This window comes from Chaetodon auriga, chromosome 14 (assembly GCF_051107435.1).
Source record: "Chaetodon auriga isolate fChaAug3 chromosome 14, fChaAug3.hap1, whole genome shotgun sequence".
Classification (NCBI taxonomy): domain Eukaryota; kingdom Metazoa; phylum Chordata; class Actinopteri; order Chaetodontiformes; family Chaetodontidae; genus Chaetodon; species Chaetodon auriga.
Genome location: NC_135087.1, coordinates 4,925,229 through 4,950,788, shown reverse-complemented (window position 1 = coordinate 4,950,788; position 25,560 = coordinate 4,925,229). Strand labels below are relative to the sequence as shown.

Below are 25,560 nucleotides of genomic sequence, written 5' to 3'. Positions count from 1 at the left end.
TTGAATTATGAAAACAATCCAAAGAGAGAGTGGAAGGATACTTGAGAGCTGGCTGTAACCTGCAGCTCAAAGGACGTTTTATTACTGGAAACATGACGTTTATTTGAGACCTTGGCATGAGGCGTCTGTCTATTATGGTCTTATCAGTTTATAGATAGAGAAAGTATTTGTGTGAACACATTTCAAGAGCGGAAAAACACCAACAGTGCAATAAGTGAATATTAGACTTGCACGAAAACAGAAATAACTCAGAGCAGAAAGCCAGTGTGAAAATCTAATCTGTGAGCTTGTATTCACACAACGGCACAAATTAAAGAGATAAACTTCAATCCGAAAACAAACTGCATTCATTAGAGACGAGAGAACGAAGCAATTTGTTCTTTGTGTTCATGTAAAGTCACGAAAAGAACAAACATTCCTCACAGAGGAGTTCAGTTACGACCTTTTAAACAAGACGGCAAGATGGCAGATCTGCTACAGAGTTAAGGTGGGTACAATTAAAACTGCACCAATCGAAAGTTACTGCATGTAACAAGTGCAGTGTGTGTGTGTGTGTGTGTGTGTGTGTGTGTGTGTGTGTGTGCGTGTGTGCAGGCTCATGCTGACTCTGCTGCTGCCCTCAGCTACACTGAGCATTTTAGCATCTTTCAGCTCAGTGTTTTGGCTTTACTGCTCTGCAGGTAGAAACGAGACTCCACATGAAAACAGGCGACTGTCTGCTAACAGGTTCATCATATCAGCTGTACGCCAATCAGCCACAACATTAAGACTGCCTGCCTGATGTTGCATGGGTCCCCCTGGTGCCACCAAGGCAGCTCTGACCCATCGAGGCGCGTGGACTCGAGCCTCTGGGGGTGTCCTGTGGCGTCTGGCACCAGGACAGATCCTCTGGGTCCTGTGGGTTGCGAGGTGGGGGCCTCCATGGATCAGAGCTGATCCAGCACATCCAGTGAGGGGATGCTCAGTCGGATTGAGATCTGAGGAGTTTGGAGGCAAGTTGGCACCTTGAGCTCTGTCATGTTCTTCAAGCTATTCCTGAACACCGCCATCAGGGGATTCTGCTGCCAAGAGGGGGTGTATTTGGTCTGCAGCGGTGTTTAGGTGGGTGGTACGTGTCAAAGTAGCATCTATGTGAATGCTGGCAGAGCACTGTAACCAGATGATCAAAGACTACTTTAACATGCATGATATATGCAGGTTTTTGACCTCATTCCGAATGCATTTTATCCAAAGAATAATACCGACATGTCCCTCATGTCTTATGCTCCATTCAGAAAAAAAGGCCTAATTTGGGAAATCCAACTGGGATGTGCTGCTGTATCAATTTCAATATTTGGGAAAGTGGTATATTAGTGTGCATGTAAACACAGTCATTGTTATTCACTGGGTTTAATGTTGGGGCTGATTAGTGTAGAAGAAGTCGATGTTGTGTTTAAAGCTTGTTCTGCTGCCCCCAGGTAGCCACAAGCAAACTATTAATGCTGCTTTAAGAGTTGATTCTGCACATATTTCAGAGAGTGATGGGACCTTTGCACTGCATGAACTGCATTAATGCAGTAAAATGCAGAACTGTGTGAGACTCAAGCAGCAATGGGGATTAAAAGCGTCTGGAAAACTAATAATTATCCTTTAAAACTCACCCCGCCTGGTCCTTCTCTAGACCATAGGCCCGCTGTGTATCTAAAGTGCAGCATATGTTTCTGTGCACTAGCCAGCAGCCAGGTGAGTGCAGCTAGTGTCTATAGAAAGTGAATTATAGAGAAGTGAGGTGGATTGAATTAGAGACCCTAAGAGGATGATAGAAGTCATGCTGGGGCCAGGTCTCTTACAAAAACCACTTACACTTAACAACATGGCTCACCACTGCTCGCTTTTACGAGGGGATGCCGCGGTAGCCTAATTCCCACTCCATCTCCCCCCAGACATGTACAGTACATTAACAGGAGTCAACTCTTAATCACAGATTTACGGGCCGCCGAAGACACTCCGCGCCGCAGAGTTTGCTCTGCGATGCTAATGAACCCATCCGCGTCCTCGCCTCTCGCCCTCCATCCATCTCTGCCGACTTGTCATCTCGCACCTTTCCCTGTCGTCCCTCCGTCCATCCCTCCGTCCTCCTCATCGCTCATCTTTTCTTCTCAATTTCTGCCTGCCGCTCTGTCCCTCTGTCATTTCAGTCCATCTTTCTTTCCTTCCCGCCCGCCGCCACGTGACTCAGACACCACGGAGGGATTCAGCTCCCACTATGGGCTTTGTTTACACGCGCGAGCCCGTCGGATCAAGCGTGTGTGTGCACTTTGATCGTTATGGTATAAGAGGAAAGAAAAGGGGAAGAGTTAGACAGTGTGGTCTCATGCGTATTAAGGGTTTAACGTATCCATAAATGTCTTTAAAGCATGAAACCGAATTTAAAGCTACGATCTGGAAGATCACAGCTTCTGCTCATTTTAGCATCATCTTTGCTGATTACTGCACACTTCCAAGAAATCACTTGGAAATCAAAGAGCGTGGATGTCTTTTTATTTGAATTTCACACTCTTTCACGCCCAGAAACTGTGCTTACACTTCCTGTGCATGAGACACTTTTTCCAGGAAAACCTGTCCTCAACCTGAATGTCCTGGGCCAACAAACATTTCCTGCATTTGGTATTTCTTAAATCAGCTGGCACCAAAAACGTCAGCGAATTTGGCAGATTCCACATAGGGAACTTCATAGTTTCACGCATACAGAGCAAACTTCCACATCTTAGTACTTGTGTAAGTGTAACAGAGAATTAAAGACTCCATCAGTGACTTGGGGGGGAAAAAATAGGTCAACTAGAAGCAGGCAGGCAGAGTGGAAAGGAGGGTGGGAGGGAGGGGGGCATTTCTCAGCAACAGACTGCCATACAGTATATAGACTATTCATGAATAAGCTCTGTGTAAGCCTTGGGCACTGCTGTGGCCCCGTTACTATGGCGTCCATGGTGAGGGGCCGAGGAATGTGGCCTTACTGGGCAACGGGGATGGAGAGGGAGGGGGGGGGGGAGGAGATCTGGAGAAGGGTCTTTGCTTTGGACTGCTTTAGTCACTGGTCACATCTCCACCTTTTAGCCCGAGCACAGCCTCTGTCGCTCTCTTCTTCTGCTCTCTCATTGTCCCTCTGAGACCCTCTGAGCCGCCTTCATCTTCACACGTCCTGATTCTCTCCTTGAAACCCAATCGCTCCGGCTCTCTCTGTCTTCCTCTGACCGTGCCACTATCCCTTCATCCTCACCTGCTCCCTCTTTCATCTCGGATCTCACACCTGAGTCCCTGCACAGCGTATTTGTCTACTGGCAGTGTGTGTGTGTGTGTGTGTGTGTGTGTGTGTGCGTGTGTGTGTGTGTGTGTGCGTGTGCAGTGCCGAGGCTATACTTCCTGCTGGTTCGCCATCTGTTGCTCTCGTCAGCTGACTGGATGAACCCGTGCTTCTGACGCCTCTGACCTGCATGTGTGCACACGTGTGCGTATCCCTTTACATAAAAACCACTGTCTGCATCAAGAAACCACAGCGTTTCAACCTCATCTGGTCTTCTGGTATCACTGTGAGTCACAACAAGACGGGGAACCAGCGGTGACATCTCAGCGTCTGACTCTAACTCTGGCCTTTACCGCTCGAGCGAAACAAGCGACGTCCACGCAGGTGCTGCCGGGGTCGGTGGGCGACACCAGCGAATGTCGCAGAGAGCCGACGAGGCACGAGAGAAGAGAGGGAGACAGAGGGAGAAAGGGGGGAGAAGTGCAAAGGCAGCAAACACGAAAAGCCACTTCTCTCTCCACTTCCCACTCAGCTCTGTCTGTGTCTTTGTGTGCGATGGTCAGTGCAGCCGAGAGCAGCCGAGTGCAAGAGCAAGACCAACGACACCCCCCCATACACACACACACACACACACACACACACACACACACACACACACACACAAACCACAATCCCCCATCACCACCACCCATGCCAGTATTATAATCACCCGTCACCCCCCCCAACAGAGCCAGCTGACCTACTTCCTGTCTAGCCAGTCCAGTGGTTGACTGTACACTCATCTGACATAGTGTCTGTGTGTGTGTGTGTGTCTGTGTGTGTGTGTAGGGAGCCTATCATGAGAAGTAAAAAAAAAAAAACATGAAAAGATGGAAAGATGGAAAAATGTGAGGTGGCACAGTGAAGATGAAAAGACAAAGAGTGTATGTTGTAAATAGGTAGGACAGTCCTGTCCAGACATGCTGACGGATTAATCTTCCTTTTCTAAAGACTTCTGTGGTATTCACCTGAAGAATTTACGCTGCTGCTGTGCAAAACATTTACGTTTGAGGAAAGAGAACAGAATCACACTCCTGTGGAGGAGTAAAGTTTTACTGTTTTACTTCCCCTTAACCAGTTTAAAGGCTGGAAAAACTCATCTGTTCTGCTCTGTTTCAGCTTGTTCCAACTTTTGATTGAAGCGACCGTGACGTTTACACTGAGGGAAACGCTCAAACCCAAGAGTTTTTCATGGCTGCACAAATGGAAACGTCTCAGGATCGCCGCTTAAATGAAAAAATGAAGTTATGTGTGTTTATGCAAAGCTCAGCTGCGCAGAAACTTTGGAACGAGTGACCCATCGGCAGGTCGGCGGCGCTTTAAGAGGTTACAGAGGCGCTTTGAAATGTCATGTTTGAGAAATATTTACAGGCCAGAGAAGCTTTTAGGATCTGTCTCTCTCTGGTAATGAGCCGAGGTGTCAAATGATCACTTTTGATCAGCGCGCTCATTTAAACTCACATACGTGACATCGTAAAAACAAATGTGAGCATTTGTGTGTGCGTGTGTGCGCGTGCGTCCCTGTGGCTGCCTCTGAGTCACAGCGAGAGACATGAGCTTGACATCACGCCTCTGAAAAGAACAGGACATGCACGGGCTGACTCCCAATGCACAGACGCTTCCCTCCTCTTCCTCATTCATCTTCATCTCTGCCTGTCTGTCTCACTCCCCCTCTTCTTTCACGTTCTCCTTTCCATCCTACTGCTTAAAACACACCACATGCCGTGGCTCAAAAGTGACCACAATTCATTCACTTTTCCCCGTGAGCGTCTCTCCTCATGCAGGCAGAGCGGCTGGCAGATAGACAGGGAGGCGCATTCAGTCAGCCAGACAAACAAGATGCTGGGAAAAAAACAATGGGGTGATAAAATTGATAAGAAAAAAAAGGAGGAAGGGCACGCAGGTGGATGGATGCGACTGAAGCAGAAACACAAGCAAAGGGATAAGAACAGAGGGGAAGAGACAGGCAGGGACAGACATAAAAACAGACATGAGGGCACAATCAAGCAGACCAGGAAGCAGGTAAATACAGGCAGGCAGACAACAGCTGCATTGTGTGTGTGTGTATGTGTAGTTCTCAGTTTGTGTGTGAGTGTGTGTGTGATGTGGTTTCGTCTCTCACAGCAGCAAACAGGTCTTTAGCTGAAGCCCCTTCCTCATGTGCAGCATGCCATGCTTGAGGACATCAGAAGAACACACGCACACTGAGAACAACACACACCGTGCCCGGCAAAGCGAAAACATGGGCATCCACGCATTAACACAAGCGCAGGACGCTGTGTGTGTGTGTGTGTGTGTGTGTGTGTGTGAGTGTGAGTGTGTTGTGGTTTGCAGCACACATCGGATGAACAAAAGAATATTGCAGCAGGCAAAGCTTCAGCTTTAGGAGAATGTGGGCTACACTGACTACAGGTAGGTTCTTTCTCACACACACACACACACACACACACACACACACACACACACACACACACACACACGCACCAGGTGAACAGCAGGAGGGGAAACTAGTTTGCCATTAAGAGGCGAGAACTGTGCAGGAATAACAAATTGGGCTTGAAATCAAGGAGCAGCTTCTGCCTCGCTCTCTAACACACAAGCCAAGAGGATCGGCGGCGCGTGGGAGAAATAGGTTAAATTCCACTGCTGTCTGAATCAAGGCTGATGGGCTTATAATAGGCTGTGAAAGAAAGAGACACACAACCCCACACTATCCAGGTCAGCAGAATCCCAGCCACCTCAGCATCACACACTCCAGCCTTCCTGCGTCTGACTCGGGATGGATAAGGCACGAGATGCACGAGGCAGCTTCCATGTTAGTTAATATCTAAATATAATTTGATCTATAATTTGACACATTGTGGCGGCCTGGCTGTCCGTCTCCCACACATCCGCCTCTCGCAGCCTCCTCTGCTCTCCTGCCGGTTGCTATTCATGGAGCGCTGTCAGGTGCGAGAGAGCGAGGAACGCGCGCGCGCACGACGCTACCAACACACACACGCACGCACGTACACACACCAGTTTCTCTCTCGTGAAGCTGCACATGAAAAATGGTAGAAATGTCACCCATCATCTCACCCTCAAAGCGGACAGGTCGATTTCGTCCAGACTCCGCGCTGGAGAGTCACTCGCCATGATGGAGGACGCAAAGAGCCGCTCTCAGTTGTCCGATATCCTGAAACGGCCTTTGCCTGTCACGACTGTGTGGTCCTCTCTGCCGCTCGGTCTCGGCTGTCCTACACAGTGATGTCTCAGCGATGGACAAAATAACACCACTCTCCTTGTGATCGGCAGCGGTACGTGCCTGGGGCCCGGAGCGCACAGCTAGAGCGCAAACGCGGGGAGGATGGGAAGCAAGTGCGCCGGGTACGTTAGCACCTCCAGGTCCATGTCTGCGGGGTGGAGACGGTACAGAGAAAGGTGAAGCGCCGTGGAGAGTGGATTGCTGCTACTGTTGGTCTTGGAGCCGCTGCTGTGACAGCCAGTGAATGTGCAGAGTGGAGGGAGGGGGAGCGCGCTGCAAACCACGCCTGGTCCTGGGCGGGGTTTGGTGAGGCGGCAGGGACTCCCAAACTTTTTTTTGGTTTCCAACAGCCCTCATTACACACTGACTGAGACCGGCGAGGTTTTTACTCAATGATGCATGTGTCTGTCCCCATGGATGTTATTCAAAGACACGAGGACTCTAAAATGAACATTACGGCTACTTATTGTATTGATTCACAGTTCAAACAAATCACCCACCAGTCTCTCTGTATGGATTTGACTCCCTGCTGTACTCACTCCTCCTGATTTCCACTGGAAACACAACAGAAATACAAAAACAGAAGACAAACTAAACACACTCTTTTTCCCCTCTCTCTGTTTAGTTTATTTGTTTATATGAACAAAATCATAAGAACACCTACAGTATCGTCCAATCCACTCGACTACACAAATGATGAGATGAGCTGAAGCAGCACCGTCATGACACAGTCAAAATGAATGTTAGTGTCAAAGTGGAAGATGTGGATTTATCAGGGTTACTGGACTGTGTTGGATTGTCACGTGTTCCTGTTATTTTGTCCGCCCTGCACAACAACACTGCATTTTCTCTCATTTGGCACATCAGCAATTTAGCAGTGCGAGTGGAGGCAAGAGACAGATACAAATGATAGTAAGAAATAAAGCAGCAGAGACCAAGGTGTTCTTAAGAGTGCTAAAAGGTATTTAAGTACATTTACTCAAGTGCTATACTTCAGTGCAATTTATAGGTATCACTTCCCTCTTTATGCTACTTAATACTTCTACTCCTCTTCATTTCAGAGGGAGATACTTCTGCTTTTTACACCACTACGTCGACAGCTGCAGTCACTGTGCAGGTGCAGATTTAACACACTGTACTGTGATTACTCCTGCATGATACATTCTTACAGATTAAACTAGCCAAGTGTTGCTGTGTGTAGTTTTAGCAATAGTCTCCTCATCCTCAATGAAGACAGGAATGCTATATAAAAGACACAGGAGGCCGTCTGCTGCATAATGCCCACCTTTCATTCTGATATATTTACATACTTTTGCTTGTAATGAATTAGCAAATATCAGAGTATTTGTTCCACCCCGATTCAGACTTTTATTCCCTCATCCCTCGTCTACATTTCCCACGCTGCCACTGAACAGAGTCGTTCTTTTCGTTCTTTGGAAAGCTCCCTTCAGAGCCACACGACATATTATACAACTGTTTTCACAGGCTGAAGAGTAAACTGATCTTCACGTGTAAAACTGATGCTTCCAACCTGTGAGATTAAACCTCAAATTACAAAATAATATTCCCATTAAGGTGGAGGAAATGACAGTCACTGAGAGAGGAAATAATGAGTGAACTCTTTAGGAGCCACTAAATCAGCCTACGCAGTGAGAGACCAGATTTGTTAAGATGTTAGAGAGCGGAGTTACCTGATGCACACGAACGCATGTCCACGCAGGTGTTGAATTTCCTGTGGTCCAGTCATCTTTAAACACTGCTGATTTGACACCTGACCAGAGACAATGGTGCGGCCGGTGCTGAGAAAGTGTCAGCAGTGCCTTTGCACAAAAGGCCTTTTCTCTTTTAGACTTTTTCTCGTACCCCAGCATGAAGAGGAGAGTTCTAAGGAATCAGATCTAATCACATTGTGTCGATTAATCATGGCCCCATGTTTGTCTTATATAATCTGTGCTTTATCTTTCCAGGGAAGGTGAGAGGGTTTCTGTCAGGTGTCGGCATTTTTCCACAGAATTCAACTTTCCTTTACTCATCTGTGTAAATGAGCCTCTGTAAAGTTCCTTGTGGTTTTCCGAAGAATTTCCCTCGTAGTTATTTTGGTTACAGTTGCGTTGATTGTACAGACAAGCGTTAACAGGAGAAGTATCACTTTTCACATGGCCAACATGTCAGTCTTGTTATTTACAACACAAGAAAAGCAAGCTCGACAAGCGGTTACTTTCCTTGTGTTGCACAACAATTGGCACTGACAGTGGATTTCATGAATCAACAGCGGTTAATACATGAGATGCTGCGTCCGTTCACCTCCGACATTACTTACAAAAGATAAAAAAAAAATCCCAAGATATTTTTATTTGTTAACCATTTAAATTATGAGTTACACTTTGTTAAATGAACAGACATAAATTAGAAACACTTTCAACTGTAAAAAGAGGATATTTTACATGAACAGAGTGGAAGCAAGAGCAGCTAAAGTGAGGCCAAAGGCTACAGAGAGCTGACGGAGAAAACAGCTGCTCGATGGTTGTGACAAAGCGACAGACAGAGGTTCAGTTTCAAATCCACAAACCATCCACACAACCATGCGGCACATTTAAAAAAACGAATGCAAGAATGTTACATGATTCATGATCCATAAATAATGCAATGACAAATACAGCAAGGGTAAACAATACGGACGATACTGTCGAAATCAAGAAAGAGCGAACAGCAAAATGGTTTGAGTCTTTGCAGAAACAAAGAGCATAAAGTTTCCAAACGTTAGCGCTTCAGTTAAGGTTCAACTCCCTGGTCCCGTTTAAAGATGAATATTTCATCATCAGATCTCACACAATGCGGTCACTGTCTGCTTCTGTTAGATAAATGCCACTGATCCGCATGTCTGGTGCGACATAGACACTAAAACAATAATGTGAGGGCTTGAGGCCCTTTCATGAGAAAACCGAGGATCTCTGTCAGATGAAACAACTGAGAAATAACAGAGAACAGAGTCTGAAGGAGTGGTTCTTTAACTTCACATTTAGAGGAGGTCGGTGTTCAAACAAGATACTTTGAAAACTATGAAAAATTAAAAGAAATCAGAAAACATAAAGTCCATACATTCACACATTCTGCCTCAAAGCCCTGTAAAAGCTCCGGTTCTCCTTGACAGATATAGGTTGTGTTACTTTACAAAAAGAGAATTTTCCATTCGCTCCATCAAGAAATCACTGGAACAGACAGGAAATGTAAGAAGCAATTTCAGTGTGTTAGCTTCAGATGAAGGCTTTGGCCTGCTGGGTAACTGCACACAATAACAAGCTAGAGGATCCGGAGAGGAGAGGAGAGGCACAAGACGATATCCCGTCCTCATTATCATCGAGCAAGTGACAGTTAATGAAATACTCTGACTCTCCCAGTGCTAAGAAGACCTTCAGGAGCCACTTCACTTCAGTAAAAAGTCCCATTTTGTGGGTGAAGATCCTACATTTCCCATACTGCACCTCAACAGAGTCGTTCTTTAGGAGTCAGGAGGCCTGTGTGAGGTTTGAACGAGGTGCCTCCACACAGGACTCCTGTTAAATCATTAAAAACTATCACACAGACAGAGTCAGACTCTGGAAAGCCCCCTTCAGAGCCACACAGCGTATCATACGGCTGAAGGGTAAACTGAACTTCATGTGTAAAAATCAAATTACAAAATAATATTTCCATTATGGTTGAGGAAGCTGATAAGAGGGGAAATAACGATTGAACTGCGCCAATGATAAAAAGCACTTCAGGAGCCACTGAGTCAGCCTAAACGCACGTAACGCAGAGAGAGACCAGGTTTGTTAAGTGGTGAAGAGGGAGTGGAGTTACCTGATGCACTGGTACGCACGTCCACGCAATGCTGCCGGTACCGAAACTCTCCTGCTCCAATCAAGTGTGAACAGTGCTGAGTGTGATTTGGCACCTGACTAGAGAAAATGGTGCAGCACACCGAATAACTGCTTGCCAAAGACATGTCAACAGGCAAAGACACAACAAGGGAAGCCCAATGTGCCCAAGAGAATTCGAAGGAACCAGATCTTATTGACAGGTGTTCATTAATTATAGCCTCATACTCTATACTTAATCGGGTGTTAACATTTTCCCACAGAATTCATCTGCTAACTTTCCTTTTCCCATGGATGGAAGCCTTTGTTGTGCTCCTTACGGGTTACCGAAGAATTTCCCTTGGAGCGTATATCAACAGTTTCATAACATCTGCAGACACTAAAAGTCTTCTGTTGCAACTAAATGTGATGAGAGCTGACAATTTTAAGGAAGCAGGTCCACTGACAGGCGTTATTTCATGACTGACCACAGTGCGCGACACCAAATCCATACTGTGTCGTTCCACAGCAGGAAAGAGGGCTCTTCATCTGTTATGTGTGTTTTAAGGGTTTCACTTGTTCTGTTGCCTTGCTTATCTTGCTGATTGCACGCATAAGAATTAATAGTACAACTGCCACGCTCCACATGAACAACATATGTCAGTCTTGTCATTTAAAACACCAGCAAAAAAGACTAAAGATCACCTGCTAGCTGTACACAAACTGCATTTGTAAGACGCTAGCACCATCTATTGAGCGAAGAGGAAATGACACCTTTGAATTTGTGGGCTGATTGTCTCAACCGCCCTCTGAAGTTGCCGTCTGGCACAACCATTTTCCTCTGCAGCCTTTGATCATTCACCCTCGGCCATAGTAATTCTCCACTCATCCTTCTGGAGACAGTGTGATAAAACTGAGTGGAGTTAGCTTTTGCACCTGGGTCGGCTCAACACTCTGATCTCAGCATTAAAGCGTCTCTGAGCGTCCCTCGTGTCTCTGAGGGCTGTTCCAGAGACGTGATTGGTACATGCATTACAGTAATCATGTTAAGAAGATCTGAGCACAGTTAGTAAATCATGCACCGCTGTTAAATGAGTAAAATTGTCTCTGTGCGTGTGCTGCAGCACATTTCGGATTTGTTTTACATAAACGATCCTCAAGGTGTATCTGATATAGCTAGCTTTTAAACGCAGGCTCAACAGCACAGTGTGAGCTCATAGACAGCACACATAGCACTAACGCACCTCACGAGTACACATCACAAACTCTGTAGAGCACATGCATCGTCGTCTCTGTGTTTCAATTGAGCTAAGAGCCGAGTATTTGTTAGTTTCATTGTCAAAACCTTTACTCCCGCCTCACCCTGGTCCCTTAGAAATCCTCGCCATCTTGTGAGCTTTTCCAGCAGTCCAAAGGTCGAAGTGCCTGGAGCTGAGTTTGATTCCCAAAGCCCCAAGTCCATGTGCCTGTTTTTCATCTCCACAGCTTGAATGCAGTCACAAAAGCAATAAAGAAATGTCCTCAAGTGCGACACCTTCTTGTTCTTCATACATCCCAAAACCTGGCGCTTAACCTGTAAGCTGTAACTACTGTTTAGGATTTTTCAGCAGAAACAGATTTGAGAGATTAATCAATGCCCAGCAGCCATTTCAATCCAGAGGAGACGCAGGAAACAGACCTTCTTTTCTGGATTGAAGGCGATCTCTTGCAAATCCAATATTACACATATGATGACAACCACAATGCAGCTCCTTCACCCAAGATGCTGAAGAAACGGTTCAACTCAAATGTGCGGCATGTCCTTTACGTCCAGATCTCAGTTGGGACCATGGCCTCCTTCGTTCCAACAGACGGCATGAGGTTCTGCTCGGACAGGAAGTCCAGAGGAAACTGGACCAGGAAGCCTCGGATTTTGCGCAGCTCCTCCTGAGCGCGGGTCGGGTCGGTCTGGGCCAGTCCTGGTTTGGACTGGTACTGCTCCAGCTCGGACATGTTCCGCACCAGGGAGGAAGGAAGGCAGCGAAACACCTGCAGCGAAACACAGACACGTACTGCTTCACTCAACGAAATGCACTCGGTTTTAGCCACTCTTGATTGCTGGCGGGACGGCAGTGTTAAGTCCATCATGGTTGATGTCTAAATATCCCATCAACTATTGGATGGACAGCCTTGATATTTGGGAAAAGTATTCAAGGTTCTCTGAGGTCCTACCTACATGGCCAATTGGCATAAGGCCAACATCGACCCCTTGGACTAACCCATTTTTCAGGTCATGTAATCCCTGCACAGAACTTTAAGCCGAGATGGCTCTTGCATATGTTCCAAAGTTGGGTCCCACCTAACAACAAGTGTAATCCTGCATGAATCCACGTGGGCAATTGAAACAGGGCAATTATTAAAACCCCTGGAGAAACCATAGCCCATTCACTACCCACATGGGCCCCACAGACAAACACAGACTGAGAGATTCAGCTCAAACTTTGAGCTTCAGCTTGACTTGAGCCGACAGTAAGCACAGCTGAGGCTGACGATGTAGGAAGGACCAAGTCTGACTGACAATACAAAGTTTAGCTTGAGTCTGAGATGTCCCAGAATGGCCACTACACAGAGGAGAAATCCATGAGATTTAACAGCACGGCTTTTCCTCTGACACCACCCTCAGGCCGTGGTTTTGCTCCACGATTTAAGGACTGGCAAAAGTGGACTTTCTTCTATCAATTCAAATTCATGCCAGAAAATAAAGAGACTCTATATATTTTTTAATCGTTAAGATGTGCAGATCTGACCTACAGTCCCTGTCAAAATGTTTTAACACCATCTGGCACATGTGCTTCCTCCTCAGCCTGATGACTCAGTTTTAATTTCCACACATACCTTCTCATAAATGGTGGCGTTGCGGCCAGCGGTGGTCATCCACACCTCCTTGTAGAAGCGATCGCTGATGGGGTCAGACAGGTCGATGGTGGTGTCAGTGTGACCTCCAAGGATAGTCCTGCTCAGAGAGAGGCCGAAAGAGACGAGGAACAAGGAGTACAGTCAGATTGGATGTCTTAAAATGAAGCCTTCTCACTCTTTTTGGTGTAAACGTTTCTATCAGATGAAGCCACCTCTCCAGAACATCCAAAATGTTTATATTTAGGACTTTTAAAACTGCGGAGATAATGGTGGCAAGACAAATCTACTAAAACCATTAGCTTAAAAACCTTGACGAGTTGCGTAATGTTTCCACTGCATTAAAACGTGCTTCTTCCTCTTTCTGACACACACACACACACACACACCTGAAGCACTCGAGGCGAAGCTGAAGTGCGTAGGCTCCAGCTTCATACTCCTGTCCATCCATCACCGAAGGGAGGTTTTCCGAGTCCTCGACAATCACCGCCACCTCGCTGTCGCGTTTACCCAGCATGCTTCTGTCGTTGATGTTAGCAGAACCTGAAACAAACGAATCAGGATGGAAACTGAACCTTTGCATCAACTCTTTCAACACATTAAACGGAACTATAGCCATTGGTCCCACTGCAGACTAAATGATACACAGTCATAAATAACAGATCTCAGGCATTTATTTGACTTAACTTATTATCATGAATACAAATGAATAAAAAATTGATGCTGCTGTGAGGAAGGGGAGCGTTCAAGAACGATTTTCAGCCTTTTGATTTGTTCCTCATCAGACGGTGAGCTGCACCTTGTGAGCCAGCAGAGGGCGCTGCAGAGCTACACTGCAGCTGTCTCCACATATTTAAACAGCGTTTGTATGCATGTTTTTTAGCTGCACACATGGTGACAGAAAGAGAAAATAAAGCCAGATTTTCAGATTTATCACATTTCCGTGGTGTCAAGGCAGAGTCGCCTCGAATAGTAGTTGGCGAAAAACAACATGAGAGAAATAAAAAGAGACAGAAGGTGATGGAAGCAGATGAGAGACTGACCGATGATGACTGTTTTGTCGTCAGCGATGAGCATCTTGCTGTGGACGTAGATGAGCTCTGTGACCAGACGTCCCTCCAGCTCGGCGTGAGTCCGAAGACCGGCGAAGGAGATGTAGTTCATCCACTGGTCGTCCACTGGGAGAGGAAAGGAAAGGAAAGGAAAGGAAAGGAAAGGAGGGGAAAAACACAAAGTTTTGAGTACATAATTAAGATTATACTTGAATAGAGGATGAAATAGGGAGAATATTAGCGCTTTTCCGACTCTCACCTTAATATCAGGTATCAGATATTTAATGTTCGAGTTAATTCCTGTACTTACTCTCCTTTTTCAGCTGGGAGATGATGGAGTACTCTCCTCTGATCATGGTTCTGAGGAGGCAGGAGATCCAAACTCATCAAAAAGTACATGAATATTGAATCAGCTTGAAAGAAAGACAATGCAGTTGACTTGTAATGACACTCTCGTTTCCCCTCACTGTTCCTCTTTCAGTGTTAACCCGGGGCTCGTCAAAGTGTCGTGTGGTTCACCTGTAGTTGAAGTGCATGACAGCCTGGAGGGCGTTCCCTCCTCCGGTGGTGATGTCCCCCTCAAAACCAGGAAGCAGAGGGGTGACCACATACACGCGGTACTTCTTACCCTCCCTGTGAGCAAACACTTATCAGTTCCACAGACACAGATCTTCCTTCCTATAATCGAAGGCACCACTTCAAAAAAAAGCATGGCTCAAATAAAGGGAAGTACTTGTGCGCTCTGATGATCCTCTCGATGATGGCGTCTCCGATCTTGTTGTAGACCATCCTGTTGTCGGCGCAGCTGATGAAGAACTGGTTCTGAGGCACAAACCAGAGCGAGTGACTCCACAGTAACGACAAACACTGACAAAATTACTGCCATCAAAGCGAACCTCAGTGGAGCGACTTCATTACAAACATTATAAACAAACTTCCTGCGAACTCAGCTCAGATCTCAGATTACAGTCTTTTACTCTCACGTCCTGGCCTCGCTGCCGGCGTACCTCGATGTAGATGTAGTGCTTGCTCTTGGCGATGACCTGGATGTAGGCATTATGGATGGACTCCTCGTGGTACTTTATGCCCGCCGACCAATCTGCTGATGACCGCAACACCTTGTGCACACAGAGAGGGAGTAATAAGACGGGCTGAATCATGACAGCTGAATCCATGTAAATGTGTGTGTGACATGACATACACTTAAGTGAAAACACTAAAAAGACCATATACTTAGTGTTTTATCTGATCAGCTTCATTGATATTTGTAAATATCGGCTAAACTTTTTTAGAAATCAGGTTTCTGTGCAATTACCTTTGTGCGTTAGATATTTAGACGAGTGACTGCATGTACTTGGTTTTCAAAAGCAGACGTGTTTATCCAGAGTAACCAGGTCTGTGCTGTTCCATTTGATTGCGAGCAAACGTTTATGCAAATTACTTGAGCTCATAAAATTAACTACCTTTTCACTGCAATTTAAAAAATGGCTGGAATACAGTATCCGTCCCCTTAAAGATGTGTGGTGTCTGTGTTGTTTTTCAAGGTCTTCTAGTCGGTTGCAAGGATCATGTTATGTGTTAATATTGAAGCACTAAGAGATTGTAACTGCTTGTACTGTACATGTGTAGTTTTTGAAACACGTTTGAATACTCAGTGTTAAATCTCAATCAAATAAATCTACTGCAAATAACAAACAAACAAACAAACAAAAAAAAAAATCAGGTTTCTAATAACTTCTGGTGTAACAGTCAGTGATCATTACAATGCAAAACCAAACACTTGTGTGAGCAAAAATGTATTTTTTGTGACTTTTCCCACCTCATAAAGTGCAACTTTTAGTACTTCTGTTTGATAATACTTACTGCAATGATTAAAGGTAAAAAAAACATGTGTAATTTCAAAGAGAGACAAAGTTTAAAGACATATTTTCAGACTTGTTGTGTATTATTAGCTACTGGTGTTGTACATAGTAAAGGAGAAGCTGCACATGGCGTTCACAGAGGTGTCAGCTGGAAACCAGGCGACAGACAGAGACTTATTAAACGGCCCTGAAAAAAGAAAAGAAACAAGAACACTTTGTCTCAAAAGAAAAACACGACGGGATCTTCAGCCGCTTCTTATTTTAGTCAAGCACTTCACTCAAAGGTCGGCTGCTTGCGGCTAAAAACCCTTCAGCGAGTGCAAACCTTTGGAGTTATATAACTTTTGGCCCGTGGAGACTTTTTTTTTTTTTTGAACGCTCAATCTCTTCATCTCTTTCCAGCAGTGCTCGCAGATGGGGATTTGGAAAAAAAAAAGTGCAGTGAAAGTAGGAGTTTATACTGTTCTGTGCTCGCTCTGTGGTTCTTTTTACGGTTGGTCAACGGTTGGTTCTCATTTTGTGTAATTAGTAGGAAAGAAAACACGTTTTCCCACAATGCATGTTGTTTTATGAGTGCAGTTAAGTAAAAACAGTACTCGGATTTTTCAGTTCTCTTACCTGCACTTTGGCATTGATGCAGCCAGGGACCTGGTATCTGAGCTCATTGGCGCTGGAGTGAGACTTGGGCAGCAGGAATGGATAAGACAGGGAGCGATACTTTGGCTTCATGATCTGAAGGGGAGACAGAAGGAGAGCAGGCAGAGGGAGGATAAATAAAAAGTCAGAGGAGGAATGGAAAAGAGCAAGAGAGGAGACAGAGAGGGAAAAGCTGATGCCATGGAAAGCGTGAGTGTGAGGATTCAGGTGGTTTTTCCAGTGTGACAGCCAGACGTTTGCTGAGTTTCAACAGGTTACTGTTTATTGTCCTGTTTTCATTGTTTGTTTTTGCATTAGAAGTCGGAAAATCAATGTACATAGTGTGTGTGTGTGTGTGTGTGTGTGTGTGTGTGTGTGTGTGTGTGTGTGTGTGTGTGCTGTACCTTAGTGAAGTTCCAGCGCTGAATGAAGTGTCTGGCCACATCCCGGGCACCTCTGCCATGAACCACTGAGGCGATGTCATGCCAAGGCATTCTGGGAGTTTTGTACCTGTCGATGAAGTCTGGATGGAGGGAAGGCAGCAAGAAGACAGAAGGAGAGGAGAAGGTGGAATAAATAAGTGTTCACGGTTACTTGGTTTCACTCTGTGTTACTTTTTCATCAAAACTGGCGTTACAGGAAAAATTAAGATCTTGATATTAAGTGGGGATATAAGGAAAATAATTTTAGACCTTAAGACATAACTAAGAGTGTGTGTGAGCATATGTGTGTGTGTGCGTGTGTGTGTGTGTGTGTGTGTGCGTGCGTGCACCAGACCATCAAAAGGTTTCTCCAGCTGGATCCAGTCCTTGTAGACAAAGTTGCAGTAGTCTTTTCCATGCCAGAAGCGAGTGTTGCCCTGTAACTCTCCAACACCTGTCTTCAGGCTTCGCACTGAGCCACTTCCTGCGCACACACACACACACACACAGAATGAAGACACGCATACCAATTCATATCCCACCATGCTCACACTTTTTCCCGCTTTCTTCTCGCGTTAACACACCTGCGCTGTCGACGCTGTCGACGCTGTCTGCGTGCTGCACAGTGTGCTTGTGCAGGTGTCGGTACAGACTGAAGCGAGCCCTCCTGTTGCGTCCAATCCCCTTCAGCTTGGGCAGGTCCACCGGATCAATGGGCGGTGTCCCTCGTCCATTGCTCTTGGAGACGCCGTCGACGGAGGTCACATCCTTCGTGGACGGAGTGTTGGTGGGGCCAGCCTGGGTGCATGAACACAGCAGGGATGCACGCTCAGCTGCTAGTTCGTTAGCCACACCTAGCTAAAACTAATGCAGTTCAATGCAACACCTTACAGTAAGTCCCATCTTCATGAAGGTGATAATGTTCATTCAACTTTATGACAGTTTTGGAGGTAGACTGTGGTGCTGTTGAATTGAATTTTATTATTCTGACAGCTAATTCTCATAGTTAGTCTACCTTTGTTAACATAAATGACAGAGAGATTGTCAATACACATTTAAGTTATTGCGTGTGTGTGTATCAAAGTGACAATAAAGTATATTGTAAGATATTAAAATGACAAAACAATAGCACAATAGATATATTACACATATGCAGCAAGATGTTAATTAAGTAAAAGCACATTTAAAATTTGCATTTTTAAATGACATTTAAAAGAGGACAGACTAGGAAAATACTGTGTCCACAAAGTTTGGCAATTTATCATCTGGGAACTACAAATATGAGCTTTTCTCATGGAAAGCAGCCACTGTCTAATATTATAAGACCCTGATTACAAAACAGGTGGAAATTCACCAGACAGCGGCTGCAGAGGGTCACTGAAAGGGGGAAAACGGGGGAAAATCTTACTTATTATTATGTAAATAAATATGCTGACTCTGGAGGTCAGCAGTGTAGCATGTGCTTGTGTAGTTGTGAATGTGTGTGCGCTCGTACTGCACGTGTGTCATTAAAATGAAGAGGCCCAGTCGAGAGCTGCCACTGTGAAAGTGTTTGTTCTTCTAATCTAACTCATCCACACTCGCCGTGTCCGCAGGCTGTCACTGAGTCTGTCACTGGCTGACTTTGAATGAAATCATCTCCGCTCCCTCTCTCCTCCTCATATTTGAACCATTTGTCAACCACATTTATTGCCAATAACTCCAAACTGCCGACAAGCCGTTTTAATGACTTGTGTGTGCTCGTGTGTTCGAGCGCTTCAGACCTGCTCCAGGGCCACGGAGCGCGTCACGCTGCCGACGTCCGTCAGCCGGTGCTCTCTGTCATCCCAGCGGCCGTACGCCAGGTCGATCCCGCCCACGAAGGCCACAGATTGGTCGATGATGACGATCTTCTCGTGATGTGCCCACAGGTAGACGGAGGAGGAGACGTGGTCGGGATGACGCATCACCTGAGCCATAAACATGAAAAGCAGCACGCATGGATTCAAATACACAGTACATGCAAAATACAATGTGTAATGTGTTTACAATAGACAGCCTGGTTTTTGCATATATCACCTTGATGTTGGGGTGCAGGTGCATGAGAGTCCTCTTGCTGTAGCCCGAGTTGATGCCCAGGGCGAGCTCCACCTCCTTATACAACATCACAAAGATCCGCACTCCCTGTTGCTGTAGAGAGACAGAGAGGAAAAAACTACTTTAAGAACCTGCTCACATATTTCTTTGGATTCAACAGAGTACAAATCGTTTTTATTTAATACAACAATTATTTAATGTGACATCATTCTTATAACTTGAAATTGAATAGTTAGTCTCTCGGGGTGTAAGAATTCTGCCATGATCTAATGCCTGCTTACTGCCTTGCGTTTGAGGGTGCAGTCTAGCCTCCACCTGTTTCCCTCCACCACGGGTCTCTTCAGGAAAATCTCTGGACTCAGCCTGATGAAAAAGAGAGACAGAAACAGGAAGGAAGAAACTTTCAGGTATTAAGAGAATCAGAAAACAATCGAATGCATCATCATTACTTAAAAAAATCATTTAAAGATGCAGAAGAATAATGTTTACATTCACTCTTTAGAGCTCCTGACACTGGACACATGATAGACATGACTTAATAATATACTCTCATGAGTCACTCACATCGGCATCCTGAGCTTACATGTCTACAGTGTCATTGGCTAATATCACGCAGGCTGACACCTCATTGGTTAAGACTATAAGCCCGGTGATTACTGCCTTGGAACTGAGGGATTTCAGCCACGTCGCGCTGCTGCGCATTTGGCAACCGGGGACCATAAACTATTACATTTGTAATTACACTGTCAAGAATATTATAACTGTGTCTAGAGACAAGTACAGTGTTTATTTCCCATTGGAAAGGCGACACTGAACAATACTGCAGATCTGAAAGGTCACATCGTGATAAGACTGATCTTTAGATAAAATAGAGCAAAGCAGCGGGTTGATCTTCAGACTGCACGGTTGTAATATACCACTTACAGGTGAAGAGTATACTTCATCTTACATGTCTGACTCTAAACGTCATCACATACTTGGATTACCTGACTAAAAAATGGCAGATATAGACAGACACGCATGCACGCATGCAACGGGCATGGCGGCACGGCTTTACTTTCAAGGAGACAGAGAGCGAGACACGGAGGGTGTAGCAGAAGTGTGGAGAGACTATATGGAGACTGTGTTTTTCCGTCAGTGTATTTCTATTCTGGGTGTGCGGATGAGGCTGTAATTAGAGCCACTACTATTGTATTGCCTGCATGAGAGCCGGGGCTTGTGGGTAATACATAATGTAATGTGCAACAGCATGCACTACACAAACTGGGTATGAGGGTGTCAAGTTGTCTGCTTGTTCTTTGGCTGGAGCGTGAAGGAGGTCTGAGCGTGTAACAAACTACTGAAATGAGCCTTTGCAGCTATTCTGCAGCACGTTCAGCCGGTGCGACACTGTTTTTACAGCATCACCTCCATCGTCTTTGCAGCTTTTAGTGATAAAACACACTATTACAGGTGCAAAGACAGATGGATAAGTGATAGTGATACCTGATATGTGTGTGTATCACATGATTCTAGCCATGAAGACAACCTTAGGCTGCTCTTTTGAGATTCATCTTTTGGGACATTTATTCAAGAACCCACAAACATATCCACATCACACACCATACATCCAGTAATATAAGCACAGAGGTGTGAGCTGAGGCTGCACTGGATGTTAAAGCTGTTAAAGCAGGACAGATGAAGCCCACTGAGCTGTTTATTCCTGGGGTCTCATACCAGGCTGAAAATCTTTGTGCACTTTTACACTGAAACTCACCACCAGTCTGTGATGAAGATTTCCTCTTTAGCCTCCTCCAAAGCATCAGCCACGTCCTCCATGTAGGTCTTTCCATTCACATACCTGCAGGGGAGAAATGACAGTGTTGTGAAAGCAGCCGTCGCTGTCACGTGTGCTTGTGTTGACACACGTTTCACTTTCCAGAGCTCGCCTTAAAACTGCCACAAAACCACAGCCTGGTCAGCGGCAGCGTGGAAAAAAAGAGGAGCGATAAAGAGCCTCCCAAACTTTCCGCACCTTCCAAGCACCGGGCCTCACCCTGTTTTTTAAACAATGTCTTTCTATTAGCTCACATGACCAGAGCACGCCTTCCCCTCAGGCTCCACGCCGGGCACAGAAACGACATGATCACGTTATCACACGGGTGATTCAATATCGCCGAATCTGCCAGCTGAGGGGGAGCGAGCGCAAAAACAAACAAAAAAAAAAAAAAAACCAGACCCGAAAGAGAGAGCCGACTGCTCAGTCCTCTCAGGCATTTCCATAGTTACCAGTGGAGGCTAACAGGAAGGCAGAGGGAAGGAGGAGATGCTGAAAATGTGTGAGTTTTATTTATTTTACTCTCCAAGTTTTCTTGAAGAGAACTGTGAACGTGACGCGCTACAGAGGCCTTTAGGAAGAAACAAACATGGCAGTTTGAAACTAATGCAAAACTTTGTTCCCCTCATAACCCACCTTTGCATTTTTTATTACTCTGCGTGTCTACGGCCGCCGGCGTCAGCAGCAGCTCCGCTAATGGCCTCTCCCGGCGTTCTTACCATTTGGCAGGGATGTTTTCCTGCTCCTGTGCGAATGAGCCGAATCGGTGATCTCGGAGGAAAGCCTTCCCGTGGCTCCTCACGAAGCTCTCGATGCTTTGACCCCACCAGCGAGCGTGTCTGTAGCTGCTGCACTTGAACACCAGCGTCCTGCAGGGAGGACGCACACGGACGGACACGGTCACAGATATGAAATAAACACATATACACAGATTTTACTGGCTGTGGGCTGAACCACGTTAGCACCAGAGAATGAGGCGCCGCTGGTCAGTTTATAAAAGCAGGCTTTGTGTTTTTTTATTTTATGGGACAGCAGAGCTTGGTAATGATTCCTAAAATAAAATAAACCCTGGATTACGAGAGCTGTAATGAAACGGTGCTAAAGGAAACAATCCGCCCCGTAACAGCAGACCGTTAACAAGAGCTTTAAGCAACGAAGCTGTGACTTTTGAGCCCACTGGTGATCATTTATTCATGTTTTTGAGAACAAAGGTTGACATTTTCAGAGCGAGTTGGACAACAAAAATGCTCTAAGCCACCTAAGATAGAAGAAGCAGCAAACCTGAATGAAATGCGATAGATTTTAGCAAAGGGAGGGAGTTTTCCTCCATGTCTGCTATTGATCTCTCGTGTTCCACCTCCAGATAAAGCCCACAAATGGATGCAACAGGTTTACGCCTGCTGTCTGGGGGATGAAAGCTGAACTGAAAGTCGATTTCTTTTACAAATCATCACACACACACACACACAGAATTATAACCTGGAGAGGCTGTCAATGCGGACTCCGTGTTTGGTCTCTGTGTCTTTGGAGTCCATCTTGATGCTGAACTCTTTGTCCAACAGCAGGACGAAGGAGATGGCCCCTGAGTCTGGCTTCATGTACAGCAGGCACGAGTCCTTCACCACCAGCCAGCTGCATGACACACACAATCCTCGTCATCATCATCATCATCATCACCATCATTAGGATTCCTGAATTGTCTGTCAGTGTAAAGTAGCGGCTGACTGCGGTGGACCACTGTCTTATATTTCTTGTTTTAAAGAAAGGATGTAGGAAGAATATCGACATGTGGATGTAGGTGGATGGGCCGAGGGTTTCAAACGTGTGGGTTTCTTTTTTGTCTTGTCTTTAGAAAATAATAAATAAATAAAAAAAAAACCTGCTCACATAATGATTTGGCTGTGACAAAGAGAGAGGGAAACAAACAGACAAACAGATGAAGAGAGAGGCGAGCGTGCGCCAATGCAGCTGGTTTGAAGATGCTACTGAGATTCTGATAGCCAAAACCAGCGCTTATCACGGCGTGATCAGTATTGTGTTTTTAAATATGCAACGAGCAGCCGCTGTGTTTGAACACCCACAGTCAGACAGCTTCCTGCCAGAAATCTGCACGTAGCATCCATCACACCTACAATTCAGACAAGTTTGCCAGTTTCAAAGAAAATGCTAATCCTTGCTTCCAATTCGTCGTTTATTATCATACGACGCCGAAAACGCAAAATGGCAAGAGAGCTGCGAGTATAATGAGGATAAATTTAAACTTTAAACCTTCTTTATCCATCAGCACGTGAGAGACACAAGCAGAAAAAGACTGAAAGACAAAGGCGAAGGTGAAGAGAGACACACAAGGACAGAAGTGATCACACACCGTTTGGACCAGCGGTAGCAGGCCTGGCTCTGACCACAGCAGTTCATGCCCGGGATACGATGTCCGCCCGAGCGCTTATAGATCATCCCTTCGCTGGGAGAGACACAAACTAGTTAAATATCTTCTGCGCTGGGATGTACGGAGAGCAGAAAACAAAACGGGACATGTGGAAGTCTGCAAATGAGTGATGGGAAGCAGAAAACACTCACAGTCCTTTGGGCCCCAAGTCATGAATGAATGACATCTGGCTGACGTCAATGAACTCCATCTGAGAATAGACAGGAAGAGGCGACACAGTGACTCTTGTACAGGCAGGCCAAAAAAACCTGATACATACTGTACTGTTGACATGTGACTGCGAGCAGACGGCTATTAGACACACCGCACCGTCCACCTGTGACTCATCTTCCATTACCTCAGCATGTGTTGTCACCTCCGATATGATCTTTTAATGCGTTAGAATGATGCACGGCAGCACACAGCTTGCACAATGCTACGGCTAATCATAGCATTGCCTGTTTTAAAGCTCCATAAAGAAATTTAGAGTAAAGGTAAAGCTAATTATGCTGAGCAGTAAATATCTCATGTGTTGTCAAGTTAAATAAAAATACAGTAAATCAACACAGTTTTTTTTATGTGACTCTTGTGTTTCAGCTTAAATGAGTGGAAATGTGTCGACGTGAAACACACAGTGCTTTGGGTAAACACACTGATGATCTGCGTCAACACTCAACCTTCCCTCATAAGGGTAGAGAGCAGTGAAATGCTGAAAAACACTCTTAATTATATTTACCTCCACAGTGCAGCGGACATGACCAGTGCTGGAAAGCATTTCTAATTTTGAGGTAATTGTATTTATTATTTTTCAGATTAAGATTTCACATAAAACAGTAGTTAAGAGCAGCTCCGCCTCGAGCAGCCACAGCAGTGAAATGCTGCTTACACAAAGAGCACTTTAACTTTCATACTTGACTATAAGTACATTTTACTGATGCTTCTGTACTTTAAGTAGGATTTTAAATACAGGACTTTTATTAGTAATTGGGTATGTTTGCATTATTGTATTAGTACTTAAGGATCTGAATCCTCCCTCCATCGCTGCACATGACACATGTGGCTCACATCTACAGATATTGATGATAGGCATGTAATTAGCACAAACCTGACTGCGTAGATTGGCGGGCAGTCATCATGAGGCAAAGTTAAAGTGACACAGCTCGCAGCGCTTAGTACGATTACTCACAGTATGGTGATATTTGCGGTACATGGCCATCCTCAGCAGCTTGTTCAAATAGTCTTCTAATTGTCTCTGTAAAAACACACACACTGTATTTTGGCCACTGTGAGTATTTTAATGACAAACTCCATGCATTTCAACACATATGACATGCACACACACACACACGCACACATGCACACACACGCACACACGCACTGGCAGTCAGAGAGGGTTTTAGAGGATACTGGCAAGCAGTTAAATGCCATGGCAACAAGCGAGTGCCAGGAGAGCTCCTTAAAATAAAGTGAAGTTATGACAAGAGTAAATTTTCCAGGCAGGAAAACGGGCGGAAAAGCTGCCGAGGCGTACCCTCCTGCTGGACACCTGCTCGTCTCGCACCAGCTCGTCCCCCCCTCCCCGCGGCAGGGAGGGCATCTCCCTCACCTCGCTCTTCCTCACCGTCCTCCTCCTCACCGTGTGGCTGAGACAGGAAATTAAAAAACGGTGAATTAAAATGTGATCGAAGGCGCTTTTCCACGGAGCACTTGACAAACAACATTTGGGAAATTGCTGTTTCTGTTCAACCGCTGCCCGAAAGCTAAAAACGCTGAAATTAAAATGCATCATTTCCTGTGTGCTTTCCCGCCAGCGGGTGTTTGGACAAGCAAATCTAAAATCCCTCATAAATTGAACAGACTCACTTATTTTACTGAAAACATGGAGACTTATTATTTTAGAGGCAAAACACCGACAGGCAGAGAGAAAGAGGGAGAGGAGGAGGGAAAGTAAATCCTCTTAAAGTCCAAGGGTGGCATTCC

General features: G+C 45.4%; 2 protein-coding genes across 18 annotated transcripts in view; both read right to left on the bottom strand.

The window, feature by feature from the left end:
* LOC143331187 (traf2 and NCK-interacting protein kinase-like) overlaps window positions 1-6,847 on the bottom strand; it is a 61,217-nt gene extending 54,370 nt beyond the window's left edge. For all 17 annotated transcript variants that reach the window (XM_076747853.1, XM_076747854.1, XM_076747852.1 and 14 more), the window contains exon 1: window positions 6,398-6,847. In XM_076747853.1, the coding sequence (XP_076603968.1) occupies window positions 6,398-6,454 (57 nt within the window). In that variant the 5' untranslated portion in view covers window positions 6,455-6,847. The remainder of the gene's footprint in view (window positions 1-6,397) is intronic.
* A 2,045-nt stretch (window positions 6,848-8,892) lies between these two features.
* Window positions 8,893-25,560, bottom strand: part of LOC143331573 (phospholipase D1-like) — a 30,582-nt gene continuing 13,914 nt past the window's right edge. The window contains exons 5-26 of the mRNA XM_076748589.1: window positions 25,112-25,223; window positions 24,767-24,832; window positions 23,733-23,791; window positions 23,524-23,616; window positions 22,635-22,787; window positions 21,875-22,024; window positions 21,096-21,179; window positions 19,621-19,702; window positions 19,322-19,432; window positions 19,027-19,212; window positions 17,848-18,061; window positions 17,619-17,747; window positions 17,246-17,364; window positions 16,824-16,937; window positions 15,351-15,461; window positions 15,077-15,165; window positions 14,863-14,976; window positions 14,654-14,703; window positions 14,335-14,469; window positions 13,681-13,834; window positions 13,274-13,391; window positions 8,893-12,427 (exon numbers count right to left, since the gene is read on the bottom strand). Of these exons, the coding sequence (XP_076604704.1) occupies window positions 12,203-12,427; window positions 13,274-13,391; window positions 13,681-13,834; window positions 14,335-14,469; window positions 14,654-14,703; window positions 14,863-14,976; window positions 15,077-15,165; window positions 15,351-15,461; window positions 16,824-16,937; window positions 17,246-17,364; window positions 17,619-17,747; window positions 17,848-18,061; window positions 19,027-19,212; window positions 19,322-19,432; window positions 19,621-19,702; window positions 21,096-21,179; window positions 21,875-22,024; window positions 22,635-22,787; window positions 23,524-23,616; window positions 23,733-23,791; window positions 24,767-24,832; window positions 25,112-25,223 (2,668 nt within the window). The 3' untranslated portion in view covers window positions 8,893-12,202. The remainder of the gene's footprint in view (window positions 12,428-13,273; window positions 13,392-13,680; window positions 13,835-14,334; window positions 14,470-14,653; window positions 14,704-14,862; window positions 14,977-15,076; window positions 15,166-15,350; window positions 15,462-16,823; window positions 16,938-17,245; window positions 17,365-17,618; window positions 17,748-17,847; window positions 18,062-19,026; window positions 19,213-19,321; window positions 19,433-19,620; window positions 19,703-21,095; window positions 21,180-21,874; window positions 22,025-22,634; window positions 22,788-23,523; window positions 23,617-23,732; window positions 23,792-24,766; window positions 24,833-25,111; window positions 25,224-25,560) is intronic.